Source organism: Eublepharis macularius, chromosome 6 (genome assembly GCF_028583425.1).
Source record: "Eublepharis macularius isolate TG4126 chromosome 6, MPM_Emac_v1.0, whole genome shotgun sequence".
Taxonomy (NCBI): Eukaryota; Metazoa; Chordata; class Lepidosauria; order Squamata; family Eublepharidae; genus Eublepharis; species Eublepharis macularius.
The window spans coordinates 96,971,203-96,989,951 of NC_072795.1; the positions used below are offsets into that span (position 1 = coordinate 96,971,203).

Sequence of the window (18,749 nt, forward strand, 5' to 3'; positions counted from 1 at the left end):
GAAACCCTAACGAAAATAAACAGCCTGGTGGACCTGAAACCAGTTCACCGGTGTGGGAAACAGCCCTGACCTCCGCTTGGTGACTTTTCAGTGACTACTGTATATATGTGAGTCACAGCTCACTTTTTCAGAGAGGCGACTCACGAAAGCTCATACCCTACTACAAATTTTGTTAGTCTTATAGGTGCTACTGGACTTTTGCTCTTTTCTATTGCTACAGACAAACGCGGCTCCCCATCTTGATCTGCTGTATATACTTTTGTGGTGGTCACGCTGCTGTCTAACGATATTTTTTGTGAGCCGCTCGGCGTTCTCAGCAGGGAGAACAGCGGGATAAAAATATTCAGAGAAACGAATCGTGCCGTGAACTCTCATTGTTCGCGTCTTCCTGCCGGCGAGCCGGGCAGCAGGCCATTCAAGGCTGAGAGTCGTAAATCCGGCAGCAGCCGCTCCCAAGCCCCATTTCCTCTCCGCCGCTAGGGAGCCTGCCTCCTCCAGCCTCCAACGGACCACTCGTGAGCGGCCCCACTGCGTCTAAGATATATTCGGCCTCCTGGGAAGCCCCCGGCCGGAGCCTCCCGTCGGAGTTCGCCTCCTTTCCCCCGTCTGCCCCTCGGGCGACGTCCATCCTGCCCCGCTCCTCCCTCCCGCGGGCCCCACCGCTTCTTCGCTCGCTCGACGCTTCCCTCCGCCCGATGGAGGCTGGCATGGGGATGACGTCACCGGATCAGGCTGACCGGCAATGGGCGCCATTTTGAAACCCCCAAGCCTCCGGCGGCGTCGGCGCTGGCGGTGGCGGCCGCCACAGCAGCAGCAGCAGCGGCGGTAGCAGCGGCGATAATAGCGGATCCCCTCTCGCCCCGTCCGGCTCCTCTCCCTTGCGGGCCCCGCAGCCCCCGGTCCCGCCCGGCACACGCGTCGCGACATGGCAGGTAAGAAGCACGCGCGGCGGCCGGGGAGGCGGCAGCGGTCGCCCAGGACTCGCGGGCGGGGGCAGGCCTGGGCCCGCGGGTGGCCTAGGGCGGTGGAGGGCGTCCGGCAGCCCGGTCGAGCAGCTCCAAGGGCCGGGCTGGCGTGAGGCGCTAGCGGAGGGAACCTCGGCCTTCATGGGTGGAGGCGAGGGCCGCGGGCTTGGCGCTCTCCGGCCGTCCGGCTCACGGCGCTTTTTCGTCTCCAGCAGGGGTGGCCGGCGGCGGAGGCGGCAGCAACGATTTCCAGTGGTGCTTCTCCCAGGTGAAGGGGGCGATCGACGAGGACGTGGCGGAAGGTAAATAAATGAAGGCAGAGGGCTGGGATGACCCTGGAAGCTGCAGGGCCGCCCATGGCCTCCTTCGGGGCTTGCTGCCTCCCACAGCGGGCATGCCTGTGCCTGGGAGCAGCGCTTTAGTGAAAATGGGCCAAAGCTGTTCCCTCTCTCTTTTTCCTCCCTGCATGCCCTTTTTCTCTGTGCTCCTTGTTTCAGGGCCTATTTTCTCCATTCAGGATGCTTCAGGTCCCCAAGCATGGGAGAGGGTGGTCTCCCCAAGTCCTGTTGCAAGTGAGGGGATAGTGCCCTTGCACAACCTCGTAGTGGTGCCACTGCAAGCTGAAAATTCAAGTATTGCTTTTTCCTTTTCCATCTCCTTTCTCCCATCTTCTCTGCAAATGTACGGGGGGGGGGGAGTTGCAGAGGCTGACTAAGCGGCTGCCACTCTGCTATCATACACGAGACAGAAGCAGCTTTTCTTCTTCGTTTGTAGTCGTGTTCCAGAGGAATGACAGTGGAACAGGATGACAAAAGAAAGGGAGTAGTCTTGTCAAAACTGTCAGTTTCAGTGCTGGTGATATAAGGAGGGAGGTTCCCACATCTGGGATTAGTTTAAAAAGTCAAAATGTGTGACCTTTCTCTTGGCAGTGCAAGGGTTCAATGATACTAAGTTTGTTGCTCTTGTCTTAACTAGTAATGTTCGTTCACTTGGTTGAAAATGTTCAAAGCAAAAATGATATTTACCTGTAAAAATAGTATAACTGTTGATAACTTAACAAGTAGATGGTACTCCTGAGCTTACCCTGACCACAAGCAACTCTACTGAGCCCTCTTCCTACCCCTTGTAGAAATTCTGCTAGTGCAAGTGGTTTTAATTCACAGCTCTGATAAATGTTTGTTTTATGACACTTTTTCTTGGAGCTTAAGGCAGTGTACACAAAGTTAAAGGGGATTAGCTTCAACAAGTTTATTATTTCATGTGCATTCAGACCACCACCCAAGATCACATTCTTAAAACATGTACGCTTGTGAACACATTTTTGTTCTTTTGTATGTGGTACTTCAGTTTTATTTGAGGGGATTGCTAATACTATTGTTTTTTTAAAAAAAAATTAGTTGTTTTACTGCTGTTGCAATTTAAGTGTATTCAGGAGGAAATGTTAACAGTTTTGTTCTGCTAGCATGGGTGGTCTGGAAAGATGGACTTGGGGTGTGGTCTGGATGAAGTTTCTGAAGTTCCTTTATTTCCTGACACTTGGATTTAAAATAGACACCCCTTTCACCTGGTGAACCCATCAGATGATTCAGATTGCATTGAATTGTCTGATATTATTTAAACATGTGTAGGTTCTGAAGCTACTCGTTTTCTGTGAAACAGGATGTATTCCAACAAACAAAGCAGTTTGAGAAATATATTTGCTTGGGTTAAATTACTTTCTTGTTACAAGCATTGTGAAGAAGTTTATTGCTAATCAAAAATACCTGCTTTCTGAATTACGTGCATCTGTGTTTCTAATGTGAGATCATTATTTTGAAGTTCTATAATTAAATGTCAAAGAAAGATTTCTTCAGAGTATTTCTTGGTAGGATAAGAAAACTGCATTATAATAAACAAAAGTAACACATTCTTATAGGTAGAGTAATGTTAGGATTGCTTTTCAGCTTTGCTTGTGATACTGTTTTCATACAATTATGTAGCTTTGTGACAGTCAGCCACACAGCACTGATAACAAGATGTTTACATGCTTTACTATTCAAGATAGTTAAAATTAATGGCCGACTGTTATGTGGAGATGAGATTTGGAGTTGTGCTAGAACAGCCACACTTGCACACTGCTTGTCCAACTTTACCTATATTGTTTAAAGGGTAGGTATTGTATGGATAATCATCTGGTCACTCCGATCTGCATTCTGTAACAGCCATGTATGAAGTTGCACCAAAAATTTCCGTAAGTGCTTATTTGTTTAGTCTTGCTATTAAGTTGAATTTGGAAATGTAATTACAACACTTTTAACCAAGAAAGTGCTAGGACGTATATGTCAGTTCATTCTGTTTTGAATCACTTGGTGTAAGCTGTTTGATCTTTCGTTATAAGCAAATTAGCGTAAACAAATTATTAGCTGTTTCCTGATGAACTGTTAAGATTGGCATTTAGTTAAAAAGTTGTCAGTTGACCAGCCAAATATCCTCTGCATTACTTTTTTTTAGAATACCAAAGAACAGAGAGAATTATGCTAACTACAGATACTGTCTTCTAGAAGACCACAGTGTCCAGACTTTTCAGAAGCTGTAGAGAGTGCAGTGCCTTTTCCCACAACCTTTGGATTTCTGCTGCTACTGATTCATGAGAACATCACCTATGTAATAGCTGCTTGTGTATGTTTGCACATTTCTAAAGCTTTTGTTCCTGTTTAGAAATGCCCACTATTTCACCTAGTGACCAATGGAAGATAAGCAGGTTGGCTTAATTGGAAAGGAGCATCTAGAATGTCACTGGAAAAATTGCAACACTGAGCATTTTTGCTCATTTTACAGTTGTATGCATGGGTTGCCCTAACCTCATGCAGGATTAGGGAGCAAGGAAGCTGCCATTCTTGCCAGGATGCAATTAAGTTGGTAGACTGTAACTTGCAGAAGAGCATACTTGATTTCTTGGAGTATGTGACCGTAGTCAAATAGCATGTGGCTATTTGACAATAGTTGACCTATCTATTGACCAGCATCTCAAGTTTTAACTTTTGCAAATAAATACTTAGAAATACATACCACAGCTTGATTACTGTTTTATCACCTCTGAGGATAGCTTTAGGTGGGTAGCGATGTTGGTCTATAGTAGAACAACAGGATTTGATTCCAGTGGCACTTCAGAGACCATCAAGATTTTCAGACTATAAGCTTTCAAGAGTCAGAGCTCCCTTTTTCAGAAGGGAAAATCTGAAAATCTTGATGGTCTCTAAGGTGCCCCTGGATTCCAATCCTGATACTTTATCACCATTTTTCAAACCAATTTTTAAATACATCATTAAACAGCCACATTCCTGTCATAGGGCTCCAAGGTTTCCTCATGTCTTAGGCTTAAGAGACAATGCATGTAGTCCTGCAGTTAATGTGGACATGGAGCTTAAAAAACCCTACTATTACAAGGAAATTTAGACTTTTAAGCGGTAAATTTGAGAACCGATTTTTCAGGAACAGAACTAAAACGTTGATCAAAATACTGCAAACATGCATGAGTAGTTAGTGGCATTACTCAGTAGGGTAACTGAATGCCTAATGGAGCATGCATGATTAGGGCTTTTTGTATTTGCTGTTTTGTTGTGTGCTCTATTCTAAGTAAGTTTATTCAGACATACGTACTATGGCTTTTAATGGAACTTGCTTCCAAGTGAATGTGTGCAGGATTGCAGCCTTAGGCTGCAAGAGCACTTATGTGTGCATATTCTTAGTTAGGATTGGGCTATGAAATTATTTGGACATGTAGTTCAGATTCTTCATTCATATGAGTATCCATTGCTATATTTTTAGTTAATCCTGGCATGTAATGAGAATTGCCAGCTTTCAGCTATAGTTGTTTCTCCAGTCGTGCAAAGTATACGAAGCTATTGTAGTTAGAGTATTATCCCAGGATCCAGGAGACCCACATTCCAATCCTTATACTGCCATGAAGCTCTTTAGACAACTTTGGGCTAGTCACGCACACTCATCCTAACATATCTTGCACAGTTTTCTGAATATACGGGAAACCATGCATACTGCCCTGAGTATCTTGGAGAAAGGGCAGGATAAAAATGTACTAGGAAGATAAGTGCGGAATGACTAGACCTCTTGGTGTTTTACATAATAAACATCAATTTGAATTATTGCTGAATATATATGCAAGATTCTCAAAGTATTCAACCATCTTCTGCAGTGAAGGTTGCCAGCTTCTGCATTAGGGTCCATGTACACGATTTTGTACTTGGTGTATACTTCATTGCTTCAGAATGTGGACATGCTATCCCAGATCTTTGTAGAAAGTTCTGGGCAAAGATGATGGGATCATGGCAGCAGTGTATCATCTTTCTATTTTTCATGAGACTTTTGTTTCTTTAACACAACTTTATTATTTAAAACATTTCTAAGCTGCTTTTCCACCCAACTTAAGGTCTCCAAGGCAGTGAACAATAAAAACATTAAAACAAATTAAAAACCCACATAAGTATATATGTATATAAGTATATATAAAGTCACTGAGTGTCAGTGGAACACCCTACAAAACACAGAAGTCTTTACCTGCTGGTGGAAGACAGCAATAGAAGGGGACAGACAAATATCCATGGGGAGAGGAATTGGTGCCATGACCAAGAAGTTCTATAAGAGAAGGCTTGATCCCTCCCTTCTGATTAATTGGCATGAGTCTTCAAAGCATTGCAGTTTGTTTTGATTAGCAGCATAGTTGTTTTAAGTTTTATGGCAAAGTATGTGCAAATATTTCATAGGTTCTTGGAAAATCATACCATGCATGTATTAAAGACTACTTTCAGCCATGAAGATTATTGTAGTATATGTGCTAGTAGACAGTAACTGGTGGCCCATAGTACACTCGTTTACATACAGCAAACAAGACATTGATTTTATTTATTCACTTTCATCATGTCCTTCCTCCAAAGAGCTCCGGGTGGTCTAGATAGTTCCCCTCCCCCTTTTCTCCCAGCAGCCCTGTGAGGTAGATACGGCTGAAAAAGGAATGACCTAGTGTCACCTAGCAAACATGGGGGGTTGAATCCAGAAGTTATGGTCCAAATCAAACACATAGTGAATTGTGTGGAAAATAACCTTAAAGAGGCTTAAGCTTGGTAATGTGAGTTATATTTTAGGCTTAATTATAGTTCCCAGATTCTCATGCTTGATATATACCAGTTTTTCCCTGCCTATAGAGAATGTAGGCATGCTAGTTTTTTATACCATTCTTGTGCTGAAATATCATTTATAGTGAATCGATCTTTGCTGAGATTGATATTTGTTCTTGTTTTAGCCTTAAACAAGTTAAAATGTCTTGATATTTATCAGAATTATCTAAAATACTGCTGAATTTGTATTTATTCCTTACAGTGTACACTGCAGAAAACTTGGAACTATTTGGATAATGAATTTGAAAGAGTAAACACATTCAAATGCAGTTTAGTTTAAATCATCGCCTTTGAATCATTGAAATGTCTTGTTTTTCTGGAGGACAATTTAAGTATAGCCAATTATTTCATTAAAAAAATTCTTGTCCTTAAAATAGACTTAGTATCAGCAAAGTACATAACTGGATTGTTCCTTAATATAGCATTTGTGATTAGGGATATGCAATTCAGGTTCGAAATTCGTCAAAACTACTGAATTTTTCTTGTTTTGGTAAAATTCAGGATTACAGAACTTAAATATACATTACCAAATTTGCAGATTACAGAACTTAAATATGCATTACCAAATATGCATTACCAAATTTATTTGGTAAAATCTGGTAAACTTCAGGAAACAGCAGTGCTGTTCCTTGCTGTTCGTTTGCTAGGGAGCAGCAAAGAAACAGTGCTTCCCACTTTTTTTTACCAGATGGGAGGGGGGAGAAGGGAGAGGAAGTGAGTCAGAGGGAGAGGGGAGTGTGACTGGCCAGTCCTTGCAGCAGTTCTTGTTCTCTGGCCAGTGGTATTTTTGAGAAGGTTACTCCAGCCTCGAGATTGAGCGACACTGCCCACTTGCTGCTGCTGGCTGTTGGCTTTCTCCCCTGCCCTACTTTGGACCGTGACTGGATCCTGCTTCCCGGTGAGTGGAGTGTCTTCTGCCTAGTTTGAGAGTTACAGACTCTCGGTTTCTCTCTTTGAAGAAGGAGGAAGTTGGCCTGGTGTCTGGGAGGGATGGGAAGGAGGGGAAAAGGGTTTTTTTTAGTTTGCATTTTAAAAACTGCTGTTTTGCTATGTGGGGGGAGGCTTGGATTGCTGGCTTTTGAAGTTGATTATATTTACTGTTCATTTTACTGCTTGTCCCCCCCGCATAGCAAAACAGCAGTTTTCCCCTGTTGTTGAGCTTTCTTTACAGAAGTTTAATTGCTGGTTTTTGCTGGTGTGTTTTCTGTTGGCGTAGAAATTTGGTTTGATCAGGTGTTCAATTGTTGGTGCTTCCTGGGGGGGGAGGGGTGTTTGTTGGGATGCTTAGTTCATTTTGTTAACCTAGTGGTATTTAGGTGTACTTTTTGGATATACTGAGAGAGTGTGAACTTCTTAAAAATGTTTTTAAAATAACCTACTTGTAGTTTTTCTCATAGGGAGTAATGAAGATTAGAGGTGGCTGGGGGTACCTTCTTTGGAGGGTCATAAAATAGCTCGCCAGTGTCCAGTCTTCATGAAACTTGGGGGGTAGTTAGAGGACATTTAGGAGTAGGTCTCCTGCAAATTTGGTGAAATTCTGTCCAGAATGACCCCTCCCCGAACAACCAGAAATTTCAGAGTTGCGTTTCCTATAGGAAACAATGGCTGAAAATTTCATCAATTTTGCTGTGTATTACTGAATCGAACTGGAGAATAAATTTGGTTTTTCAATAAAATTTGGTTTTTCAATAAAAATTGGAATACCAATTTTTGTTTCCAGTTTGGTATTTATTACAGAACCAGATCAGTCAGATGTTTTTCCGGTGAACACCCCCACTTGTGATAGCTTTGCAGAGTCTTCCTGTGGCCTGATTCACCACTTGTCCACTCGACATTCCGATGGTCTTCCTATCACTGTGGACATTTCCTCCCCTTTTCTCTAATATTTTGCTTTCTCTTGGCCCATTAAAGTGAGCCAAAGCAGCTGGGGAAAAAAGGCTCGTCTCTCCCCAGCTTTCAAGGAAACCTCTGCAGCAGAGTTATTGCTGTGCGTGCAATCTTTTCTTGCTTCAAGGAACCGTCAGTAGTGTCCTCTGGTAGTAGTAAGGAGATAGCAGTGTGGATACATTTGCTACTGTATATATGCTCAACCAGGAGAAGCTGCTGTGGCAAACAAACTCTCTGTGGTATATAGAAATGTTCAAGTTCACAGAACATATATTCCAGCAGACATAACTTTTCATCTTAACTAATGTACTAACTAATGTCTCAGCCATCTCTCTCTGGCCTGTCCCTCCACAGGCTTCCGCCGTGGTGGGACAGCCAGATGAGCTGGCCTGGCCCTCCAGAGGCTGCTGCCATGGCAGGAAGGCCAGCGTTCCTGCACTCTGTTTTCTAGGGCCCTTTTAAAAAGGGGGGGGGAATCTATCGCAAGTACAACATAAATGAGACTTGTGGGGAAAGGGTTGGCATGCTACTGGGAGTCTTGCTTTCAGAAGGCCAGAAGCGTTTGCTCCTGAAAATGTGGCCAGTAGATCTATGGGTGGCTGGCCAATCTAAGATTTTAATAATGTGCTCAGTGACTTTAATGTATACAATCTCTCAAAACAAACATAAGCTGAGTACCATGCATATATGAAACAGTCTCTTATTGCAGGCTCACAATCCAGTTGAAATAGAAGTAGTTGTTTAGAAATTATGATCGAGCATTGAGAGTTTTCTCTTAATGAAGAACATTAAAATACTTCTGGAGCAGTTTTTCTCTGTCTAGATGAGCACAGTTGACAACTATGGACCCTTCTCAGGTGCTGCTGCCATGGTTGTTGACAGGAGCATAGTTTATGTAAGGTAGCCTCTTGCTTGGCCTGCAATAAATACCCTGTTCTTGTAGACACACTGGAAACTAATCATGAAATTCATCTGAAGTTTTCACTCATCACCCTATTTTCTGACAGCAGGTTTGCTTCCCCTTAAAATACTGTGGGAACAATCCCATCCCATCCAAGGGCTCAGTGGCATGGATTCCCATAAGTAAAGCCCCCACCCCCACCACCTGCCTGTGTGCACAGAGGCAGCACTGATTGGTGAATGTGAAGTTTGTCATATTCATTTAAATGGCTCACATAAGGAAGGGAGAAAATCGGGTTCTGTAAAATAGAAAATAGGCTTATTTTGGGTGCCTTGGATTGTGCTTTGTAGGTGTAGTCTAGAGGTATAATCCAGTAGCGCAGGAGTTCCTGAAAAGGAAATGGCTTCCCAGTATGCGAATGCTCTTTTTTTTGTCTAAGTTAACCTTTCAGCAACTCTTATGCCAAACCAATTACTTTTGAAAGCCCAAGCATTCAAAAGCAATTTGGGAGCTGTTCATAGGGAAATTTCTCAGTAATTCTGTGTTCCTGTGTTTTTCTGCAACAAACTTTTTATAGTAAAACTGTGATTACTGCTTTCAAGTGGTTAATCAGATGCTAATCAGAAACATTTCAGGTGAGTATAAATACTGGAAAAGTTCTCTGATAGTTGCAGGTATAATGTCATAAGAGCAGTTGTTTGTATGCTTTTGTGCTAGAAATAAGGAAGTGTTGACTATGCCTTCGTTCACCTCAGTGTACTCTGCAGGTAAATGCAAACTCGTAGAAGGGGAAATGCCTGTGGCCACAGACGACTCCTGTCTAGTGCACCAATGCCCAGCTATAGATAATGAGATTATTTTGAGGCAAGATCAAGTATGTATTTTCATGCAAGAAATTTAGGTCTGTCTTCTGAGTTTCCTCCATGTGTCAAAATACAGACAGGCATTTAAGATCAAAGCAGCATTGCTGACTGACTCTTCAATTAGAGTCAAAAGAATTAACAATACTGCTAATCTGCAGGATCCTTGCATTTTTTTTCTGTCTAGGATTTGGCAAGTTATTGATCATTTTGTTTCTAGCACATGTGTGCTAGAAACAAAATACAGCGCTATCATCTTGCCACTTGTCAGGAGCTACTTGCACTTCATCTGGAAAGATGTTCACTGTTTTTTATGTAGATTTTGTAGGACTGAAATCCTATTACTGGAATTGTATTACACAGACAGTTCACTGAAAAAACTAATAGTGTCAATATGGAGAAAAAGATTGGAAATGTTAGCAAGCTCATTGTATCATTTAAATTAGCATGTTAAGGTATAATTGCACCTTTTCTTTCCAGTATCCTCAAACTGCAGTTGAAGAGTACATATGATCTAAGGAATAATCTGTTAACCTGGATCCCTTAGTAAATTTCTTCGGATGTGATTTTCATTGGTTCTCTCCTCATCCTTTTGCTAGATGTCTCATCTCTCCTATGAGCAGCATCAGGAAGTGGGGAAGCAGGCCTGTTTTGCTGATGGACATCCCTTCCATCTTTAGATATTTATTACTTGATCCTAAGACACTGTTTGGCATTTTTCAGACATTAATAAAAGAGATCTGTGTAGGAGTTAAAATGACTACTTGAGGGGATAAGAAAAACATGCTCAGAGTAGTGTTTTTCCCCACTCCTAAGTTCTATCTGTAGCTGTGCAGTGCAGTCCTAAACAGTTACACGTTTCTAAGCCCATTTAAGTTAATGGATTTAGAAGTGTATAACTCTGCATAGGATAGCAGTATTAGACAATGAACAGGCCTAGTGAGCTTGGAGTACAAATTCTGTACAGTTTCCTTGGGTGTGTGTGTGTGTGTGTTCGTGTTCGTGTTCTTTGTCACTTTCCTGATCTAAACATTCGCATGGCACTGGAGTTGCATGACTAGAGTTCCTGATGTGAAATTTGAGACTAAAAAGCAGCCACAGGGAGTGTGCCTGGGCTGGAACACTGGAAGGGCAATTTATCTTTTCTACATCATAATCACGTACCCATCTCACTTAACACTCCTCCCCATATTGCTTTAATTCTTGATAGTGAAAAAAAGACAGTGCTGTTTAAGATGGGGGGAGGAGAGGGTTTCAATCAGGAAATAGCAGAGGGTTTCAATCAGGAAATGGTAATGAGAAGAAGAATAAACTTGTCTTCCCCAGTATCACAGGCCCAATCTGTATCCCCTTGCTATCCCCAGACAGTAACCTATATACTGAACAATCTATACTGCAGATTGGTGGCATGGAGTTCTGTGAAATGGATGGTGGCAAAAAGACCATATCAGCCATGACTGCGGTTTTCTATGTAAATGATATTTTCATAATCTTTGTATTAGATGGCACATGAGGAATTCTTATGATCCTGTCTTGGTTGTACTTATTACTTAACGCTCTTGCAGAACTTGATATCAGTGAAACCATCACCGTGTGCTATGGTGTAGCTGTATGTACCTGTAGCTTGCAAACCTTCTTTCTATATAGAAGGATTTCTGGATTGCTTATTTATTCCTGCTATCAGAAGGTTTTTTTTAATGAATTGTGGTTTTTTTATACTTTTCCAAAGATTGTTTATGAATGTTTTCATTCTATCTCTTTAGTTGGGGGGAAGAGAGATTGGTTCAAGAGCTCTATCAAGGAATTTCACCATCTCCGTGATCAATGAATAGTTTGTAACTGTACTTTTGTGCAAATGTGAACTTAAAGGTACTAGACAGTTTTGAGGGTCATTGAAAGGATTTATCATTTTTGTAGTAATGAACAATATGTGCATTGTAACCTCTATTTGCAAGTGCTATAATGATCATTTACATTTGGAATCATACCTGCCTGATTGATAGTCATGCCCTGTTATTTAGATGAAATGCTCGGCTCTGCATGCCCTCATGCAACTTTGGATGTATGGTGGGTGGCTAAAAGAAACAGCATATTCTCTGTTGCCTGCTCATCGTTTAGGTAATTAGGTTATTTGCTCTGTCTAGTTTGCGTGGTGTTAATATGGATTGTGGACACACCTCCAAGGACCCATGAACACTAGTGCTGACAGACATGGGAAGAAAGCTGGTTAATATTCTGCCTGGGGACGTTATTTCAATGATGAGATGGATCGATAAATAGTATTTGATAGCGAGCTAACTATGGGAAGTCTTAATATATGCAACAGATAAACAACATGAGAAGTAAAATCTGAGAAACATTTTTTGTTCTGGGTTTGTTTATTTATTGCATAATTAACTAGCCATTACATTCTGAGTCTCCTTCAGTCACTTTGAATTTTAAGGTCTCTTCTCACACGCACACACACACCCCGCCAGTGGCTTTTACCTCACCAGTGTCTGGGAGGAGATAGTCATAATCCACTACTGCATATAAAAGAATAGCAGCAAATACATTCAAATACTCTTCTGTTTTCTCAGTAGAGTTCTAGAGTACTACTGATTAGGATTATTATGATAATTATTTTCAGTTTCTAATAGTGTGGGTCTGTCTGTTCACAATGTATAATAAATGCATAACAATATGAGGACTGGGGTGGGGCGTGGAATACAGTAACATTTGGCAAATAGGTTACCAAGCAGGACTGTTGGGTCAAAGAAAGCAGACAAAATCAGTTTCAAAACATTTTCTGCCTGGGCAGTATTTTAAATGTCTCTGTAAGTGTTGTTTGCTTCCCTTCAGTCATAAGCTATTTAAAATTACCAATCACTTAAAAAGGTTAAAATAACCTTAGAAGGAAGATAACTTTAATTTTGCCTTAAAGATTATCTTCAATGGAAGATGGGGTTGTGAGACTGGTGCATAACTTCACTGCCAGGAATCACAAGTTATTTCAAACAGCCAGTGGACATCCAGCTTTGAAGCTGTCATATTAACCCCTCAAAGGCTTTAATGATTCCTATCACTAATTGTTCCAGCTCCATCTCATAGCAAGTCCCAAAGCTATCATTTTTAGTAGGTTATATAATTTGAATATGACCCACCTTGCCATACTGGGTGACTTTTGGATAGAAAGGTGGCACGAAAGCCATCTAAAAATGATCTACGTGAAAAGGGGGTCGAGCTTTCCCATTTTGGAAAGGGTGCTTTTTGCTCTCAGGGTAGGGGCATCTTAACATGGGTGATTCCCGCCAATCAATCAAAGAGGAAGGCCTTAACTTAACAATTCCTGTCTCCAGTGATGAGGGCCAGTCTACTACTCTGTTCATTTCTTGCCTATTCAGGGAGCACAGTCTTTTGGTTGGAATGGCAAACCAGGTTTCAACAACTTACAACTACAGATATTTAGACCTTCTCTTTTTTCTCTCTTATCCTCTCTCCCCACCCCCACCTTCCCATGATGTTGCATGGCTGAGGCAGTTGAGGGACTGGTAGACTTCAACAAAGCCTTGGATTGCTTTATCTGTAAAGACAATGGGGACCCCTATTTCTCCTCAGATCAGGAGGCAGAAATTACTCCCTGGTGTAGATGAGTGGAATAACCTGCAGAAGAGTGGGAAACCACAGACAAACCAAGGTGGCTGGGAAGATCAGTAGCATGAGTCGGCCATGCCCTGGAAAAAGCCATATCAACAGCTGCCAATTTTTTCAGGACAAACCTCTGCTCCTTATGATGGCGGACAGTCAGGCTCAGTGTTATAAGTCACAGCAGAAACGTCAGAGATAGTAACAAAGACCTTCCTTACTCTCGGACACAGCTGCTGCAGTACCTCCACAGATGTACAATAGGAAATGCAGACTGCAGGAGAGCTGTGCATGATGCCAAGCCAAATTGCAGCATAGCCAGGACAGGGAGGAAGAGGATTATTTTTGACAGAAAAAATCCCAGCAACAAGAGAGAGCAATGTGATGCCAAATTGGCAATGGCACCTACTACAGGCTGGCCCAGCATTCTCCTAGAGGTGCACATAAAGGGAATCTAAGGGCTAAAGGGGGTTTCACAGCACTTCAGCAATTGCTCCCACCTGCAAGTAGCTGGACTGTCCTGAAGAGCAAGGTGGTAGAATCTACATTGCTGTGGACAAGAGCAGTGCCAGCATCCTCTAGATACTGGAATGGATACCAGTATCGTTCAATCCTTCCTCCATTCCTCCTCCTCCTGGCAGAAAACACTAAGTGCTGTTCCCTAGTCCCAAATAAAACACAGGGCCGGCAACTTTGCATCAGCAAAAATTGGTATCTTTATTTAGCCATTGGCAACAGTCCTCCAAACAGAAATATGATTGCCCAAAGTGGAACTCCTGACTTTCGCTAGCCCTTGAGCAGGGAGTAGGAGGTGAGCTCATTAGAAGAGTTAAAGTTTCCTGAAGAGCCAGAAACCTATTATTACAATTCTCGGAACCTTCAACCAAGACTCATTGTGCCCTCGGGCCACTGAATTCATTAGCTGGATCTAAGTGGATAGTCCCAAGGCCAAGCCCAAGGAATTCACCTCTCAAATTTATAATCCTACTATATAAAAGGCAAGCCATATTGGTGACGACTCACCTTTTATACTGGTGCAGGCACAGTGAGGGACCTGCAGGTGCGTCTGCGCCAGGCTTCTGAGGGGCTGCGTAGGCAGCAGGAAGGCATGGGGGCCAGTGCAACGCAGTCCGGGCACAGCCCAGGTGGGGCGGCATAACCCGGTGGGATAGCCTTGGGAGGGCCGCGCCACCGGCACAACCCTCCCAAGGCCCTGCAGCTACAGCCCATTGTATTTTTTCACACAACGGGTTCTGGTGTTAGTAAATGAGATAAAAGTAGTAGAATTCATGCCTGCTTAAACAACGTACCTTTTTGAAGCAACCCTTCGCATATATAAGTGGAAGTTGTGCCAGAAGCTCTTTACCTAACAGTGTTACCTGAAGTGGTCTTGCAAAATATGATTTATGGGGGAATTAGTTAGCAAGGAAGACTGCTATATGAGAGGCAGTAACCGCGTGGACTGTATCACCAGCTTTAACCGAGTCCCCTCCCCAATAGAACAAGCGAGTCTGGTGCTTAATATCAAACCATAACTTTTATTAAGAACAAGGCTTCATGCACATACACACACAGTTACTTGGGGGGAAATAATTGCACGCACACAGTCCTAAGAAACTTAGCAAGAGATTGGGAATAGAGAGAGAGGGAATCTATCTACCTGTCCTGGAGAGTAGTCCAGTCCATGGAGGAAGAGAGTAGTTTCGAACACCAGCATCCTCAGCCAAGAGAGCAAGAGGCTTAGGGAAGTGACCCTAAGGGAGAAGCCAGAAAGCTTGCACAATTTGAATGGAGCCAGAGCTCTACCTTTATAGGTAATATATGCCCTGAAGTGGAGGAGAGTCCTCCTAGCAGTTAGGAAAAAGACTCCAATGGTCAGTTCCTGGGTTGGACAAAAGGCTTGAGTACTTTGATAGCTGCCAGGGTGTGTGAATACAAATGTAAAACTAGTTCTAGCGCTGCACAAAAAGGACAGTTTTCCTGATGAAGTACACCGGAGCTAGGTTAAGTGTTTTTAAGGAGGGGATACATTGTGCCAGGAATGACTGTACATGCTTATAAATGTCATTTGGTCAGCTCCTCAGTCACGGACAGGAGATCTCATCATCAGGAGATCTCATTCCACATTCGAGAGCAGCATTCCTTGCATGCCTGGTTCTCCTGGGCGGGATGTAGTAACGGCAGGGGCTCTCTGGCTGGCTAAACCGTAGCCATTTTAAACTCCAGAGGCTTGTCCACTTTTAATATCACACACAGCTATATGAAAACTGCTGTACAACTGGCGGAGGCCGGACTGACTGCTTACAGCAGTGCTGTGGATCCCTTGGAGGTGCCTCTGACAGATGCACCTGTTGTATCCCTTCTTTCAGTAGTCCTTGTGGCTATGAACAGTGAGAATCCCACAAGGTCCATCTGCAGTAAGTCTGAATCTCTTAGAGGGTCTCATAGTTTGGGGGCTTTCAGGATAAGGGCCTTGGCAACCTTAACCCCAAATGTCAGGCTTCCATCCTTCAGCAATGACACCAAGCTGAGACTGCTACAGTAAGGATGGTCTCAGTGACCGCACAGTGGCTTTGCACAAAGAGGGTTTCAGGTTCAATCCCAGAATTTTCCAATTAAAGGATCTTAGGTAGCAGAAAAAATCTTTGTCTTACTAAGATCCTGGAGGGCTACTGCTGATCAGTGTGGACAGTATTATTCCAGTGTAATTATTCCAGTGGTTTTTACCAGATAGTTTCTACCTGCTGCGAGCATGCAGATGTAGGCTGATTCCGCACACGTTGGATAATGCACTTCCAATCCTCTTTATAGATCATTTGGAACGGATTTTTTCATGTGCGGAACAAAAAATCCACCTCAAATGATTGATAAAGTGCATTGAAAGTGCATTATCCAACGTGTGCGGAATCAGCCGATGTTTGCCTCCCAGATTTGGGGTGTGGGGGACAGTTTAGAGCTGCTTCAAAAGCACCAGTAAACCCAAGGCCGTATTAGTGGCCTGCAGTTGACATCAGCATAAGACTGTGGCCTGAACCCAAGAACTGTACAACTAGTTCTAGGTGCCCAATGAGGAATTTGAATTTGTATTTTCTGAACAATAATTACCACAGAATACCACATAGTAAATTACTTACTGAGACTGAACAGAGTTTCAAAGGCAGTTTGTAATATAGCATAAGCAAGCTTTGACAAATTTTCTTTGGATCTAGTAGCCAGACTCATTTTTCAGCCTTTGGAATTTTATATCTTAGTGTATAGATTTTCTAATTATTGCTGCTAGAAAGCCTAATTAACATCTTTTCACGGCTTCTTGTAAATTTATTAATGTAAGGGGAAAGTACGGTATGAAAATAGGGGTAACTCTGTGGTCATCACCACAACAAAAATCTAACTAAGGGATTAATAATAACTGTGATTAGATACCACTTTTCCAGACAGATTAGTGCCCCACTCAGAGAAGTGAAGAAAGTCAGTTTTATTATTATCTCTGTCATACAGCTGGGGCTGAGAGGGGTAGCTTACCTAAGGCCACCTGCTGAACTCATAGCATTAGTGAGATTCAAATCAGCAGAGTGCTGATTCACAACCCAGCCACTTAAACACTATGCTACAGCAGTTCCCTTATAACTTATATTAACTTCTTATGAATATTCCTATGGAACTGTTAAGATTTCAGTGAAGCCATTCTCAATATAATACTTTCCATGCTGTGCATATTTTCCCCATCCTACAATCAAGATGGAGCATACATTTCTAAAGCTAGTCAAATACTTCACCAGTAACCAGTGGGGAGGAAATTGGAGTGTACATAAAAAAAAAAAAATTGGTTGATCTTGATCCAGTTTCAGGGAAACAAAAAAAAAGTTAGTATCCCTAAAAATCTTAGGTGCCCCAGCTTCTTTCCATTGTTTCCTATGGTGGGAAAAATCATGTCAAACTAGTGAATTCCACCCAAACCAAGCAATAGGCACTTTTGCAAGCCCAACAGAACCAGTTTCACTCACAGAAGCCAGGCAGAACCTATGGCCAGTGGAGGAACACCACAGAACAGAACCAAACAAGTACCCAGACATCAGCCGCATAACACCAGAACCACCAAGCACCAAGGCAATGGCACGCAAACACAATTGTAACTTAGTATGAGAGGGAGCCCTCTTGGCCTCAGAAAGTGAGAGGGAGAGGTAATTCTGGTAAACCAAAGTTCTCTATAATCTTTGCAGTCTATTGCATTGTAGCTTATACCACCACATTCACTGGCTCAGAGGAGCCTCGAGACAGAGCTGCGGGCTGAAGCAGCCTTTCATCACTGGCCATCCTGTTTCCTCCCACCCCTGAAATGAAGAAAGTTAACACTGCACACAAGAACATACGAAAAACAACCAACTCTTAACAAGTTAACATAGTAAAGCAAAGCGCCCTCACAACAATAAGTAATAAAAAGCAATTAATAATAATTGACATTTAGAAAACTGCTCCCTTCTCTTTTACCTAACCCCTCCTCAACCCATAAAGGCCAGCCCCCCCCCCAGGGGAAAAAGAGTCTTAGGTTGACTTAAAAAACAGGTGAAGTTAGGTAGCCCTCCTCAGGCAGGCAGTACAGCAGCAGCAAAACTAGGCAGCAAGGCAGGCAGGTAAATCCAGTAATCTAAAGAGAGCAGGCCAGAGCAATTAAGAGGAGCCACAGCAGCTGCAGTCTCTCCACAGTCTCAGATCCACATAAAATGAAGTCTGATCTGAACCAAACCTGCTTTTTTTAACTCCTTGTAGAAAGATTGAAAAAGGCTCTCTCTTTTTCAGAATTCTCATTGGACAGACAAGGAGAGCTTCTGCACCAATTGGCTACTTGCTCCCCCTCCATGCCTCCCCTCCACTGCTGGAAAGCCGAGGAAGACTCAGAAAGCCCAGGAAGTAGCCAGCCAGTAGGCTGAAGCTGCATTTGTTGTATTAACACAGATTAATCTGGCTATCTCAATCCAGCTTTCCAGATCTGATCCAAGATTCTCCAATTTGATCTGGCATAGTCATATTTTGCCAAATCCGCATAAATCCAGCTATAAAAGCCAGTTCAGAATGCCAGATCGCATTCCCCTAGAGGGGAGTAGAATCAGATAAAAGCAGTGGCAGTCAAGCTTTTGTCCAATCCCTGTTGCCAGATGTATTCAGATAAGGGACTCTGGTACCCTCAGAAAGCTCTGGCCGATCCGCTTTGCTAAGACTAGGGGCAGAGCTTGCCAATAATAATACTAAGCATCATGATGACCTGGTGCCTGGATTTGTCAGGCGTTGGTATAAGTAGAGAGAACATTTCCAGAAATTTTAGATCCATGGAAAAGAAAATCTG

General features: G+C 42.7%; 1 protein-coding gene across 2 annotated transcripts in view; it reads left to right on the plus strand.

Annotated features, from left to right (window-relative positions):
* Nucleotides 1-552: 552 nt before the first annotated feature.
* The window catches only part of PPP2R2D (protein phosphatase 2 regulatory subunit Bdelta), a 41,258-nt gene continuing 23,061 nt past the window's right edge, over nt 553-18,749 (plus strand). The window contains exons 1-2 of one of the 2 annotated variants that reach the window (XM_054982929.1): nt 553-932; nt 1,178-1,267. In XM_054982929.1, the coding sequence (XP_054838904.1) occupies nt 926-932; nt 1,178-1,267 (97 nt within the window). In that variant the 5' untranslated portion in view covers nt 553-925. The remainder of the gene's footprint in view (nt 933-1,177; nt 1,268-18,749) is intronic. The other variant, XM_054982930.1, reaches the window with a different exon arrangement.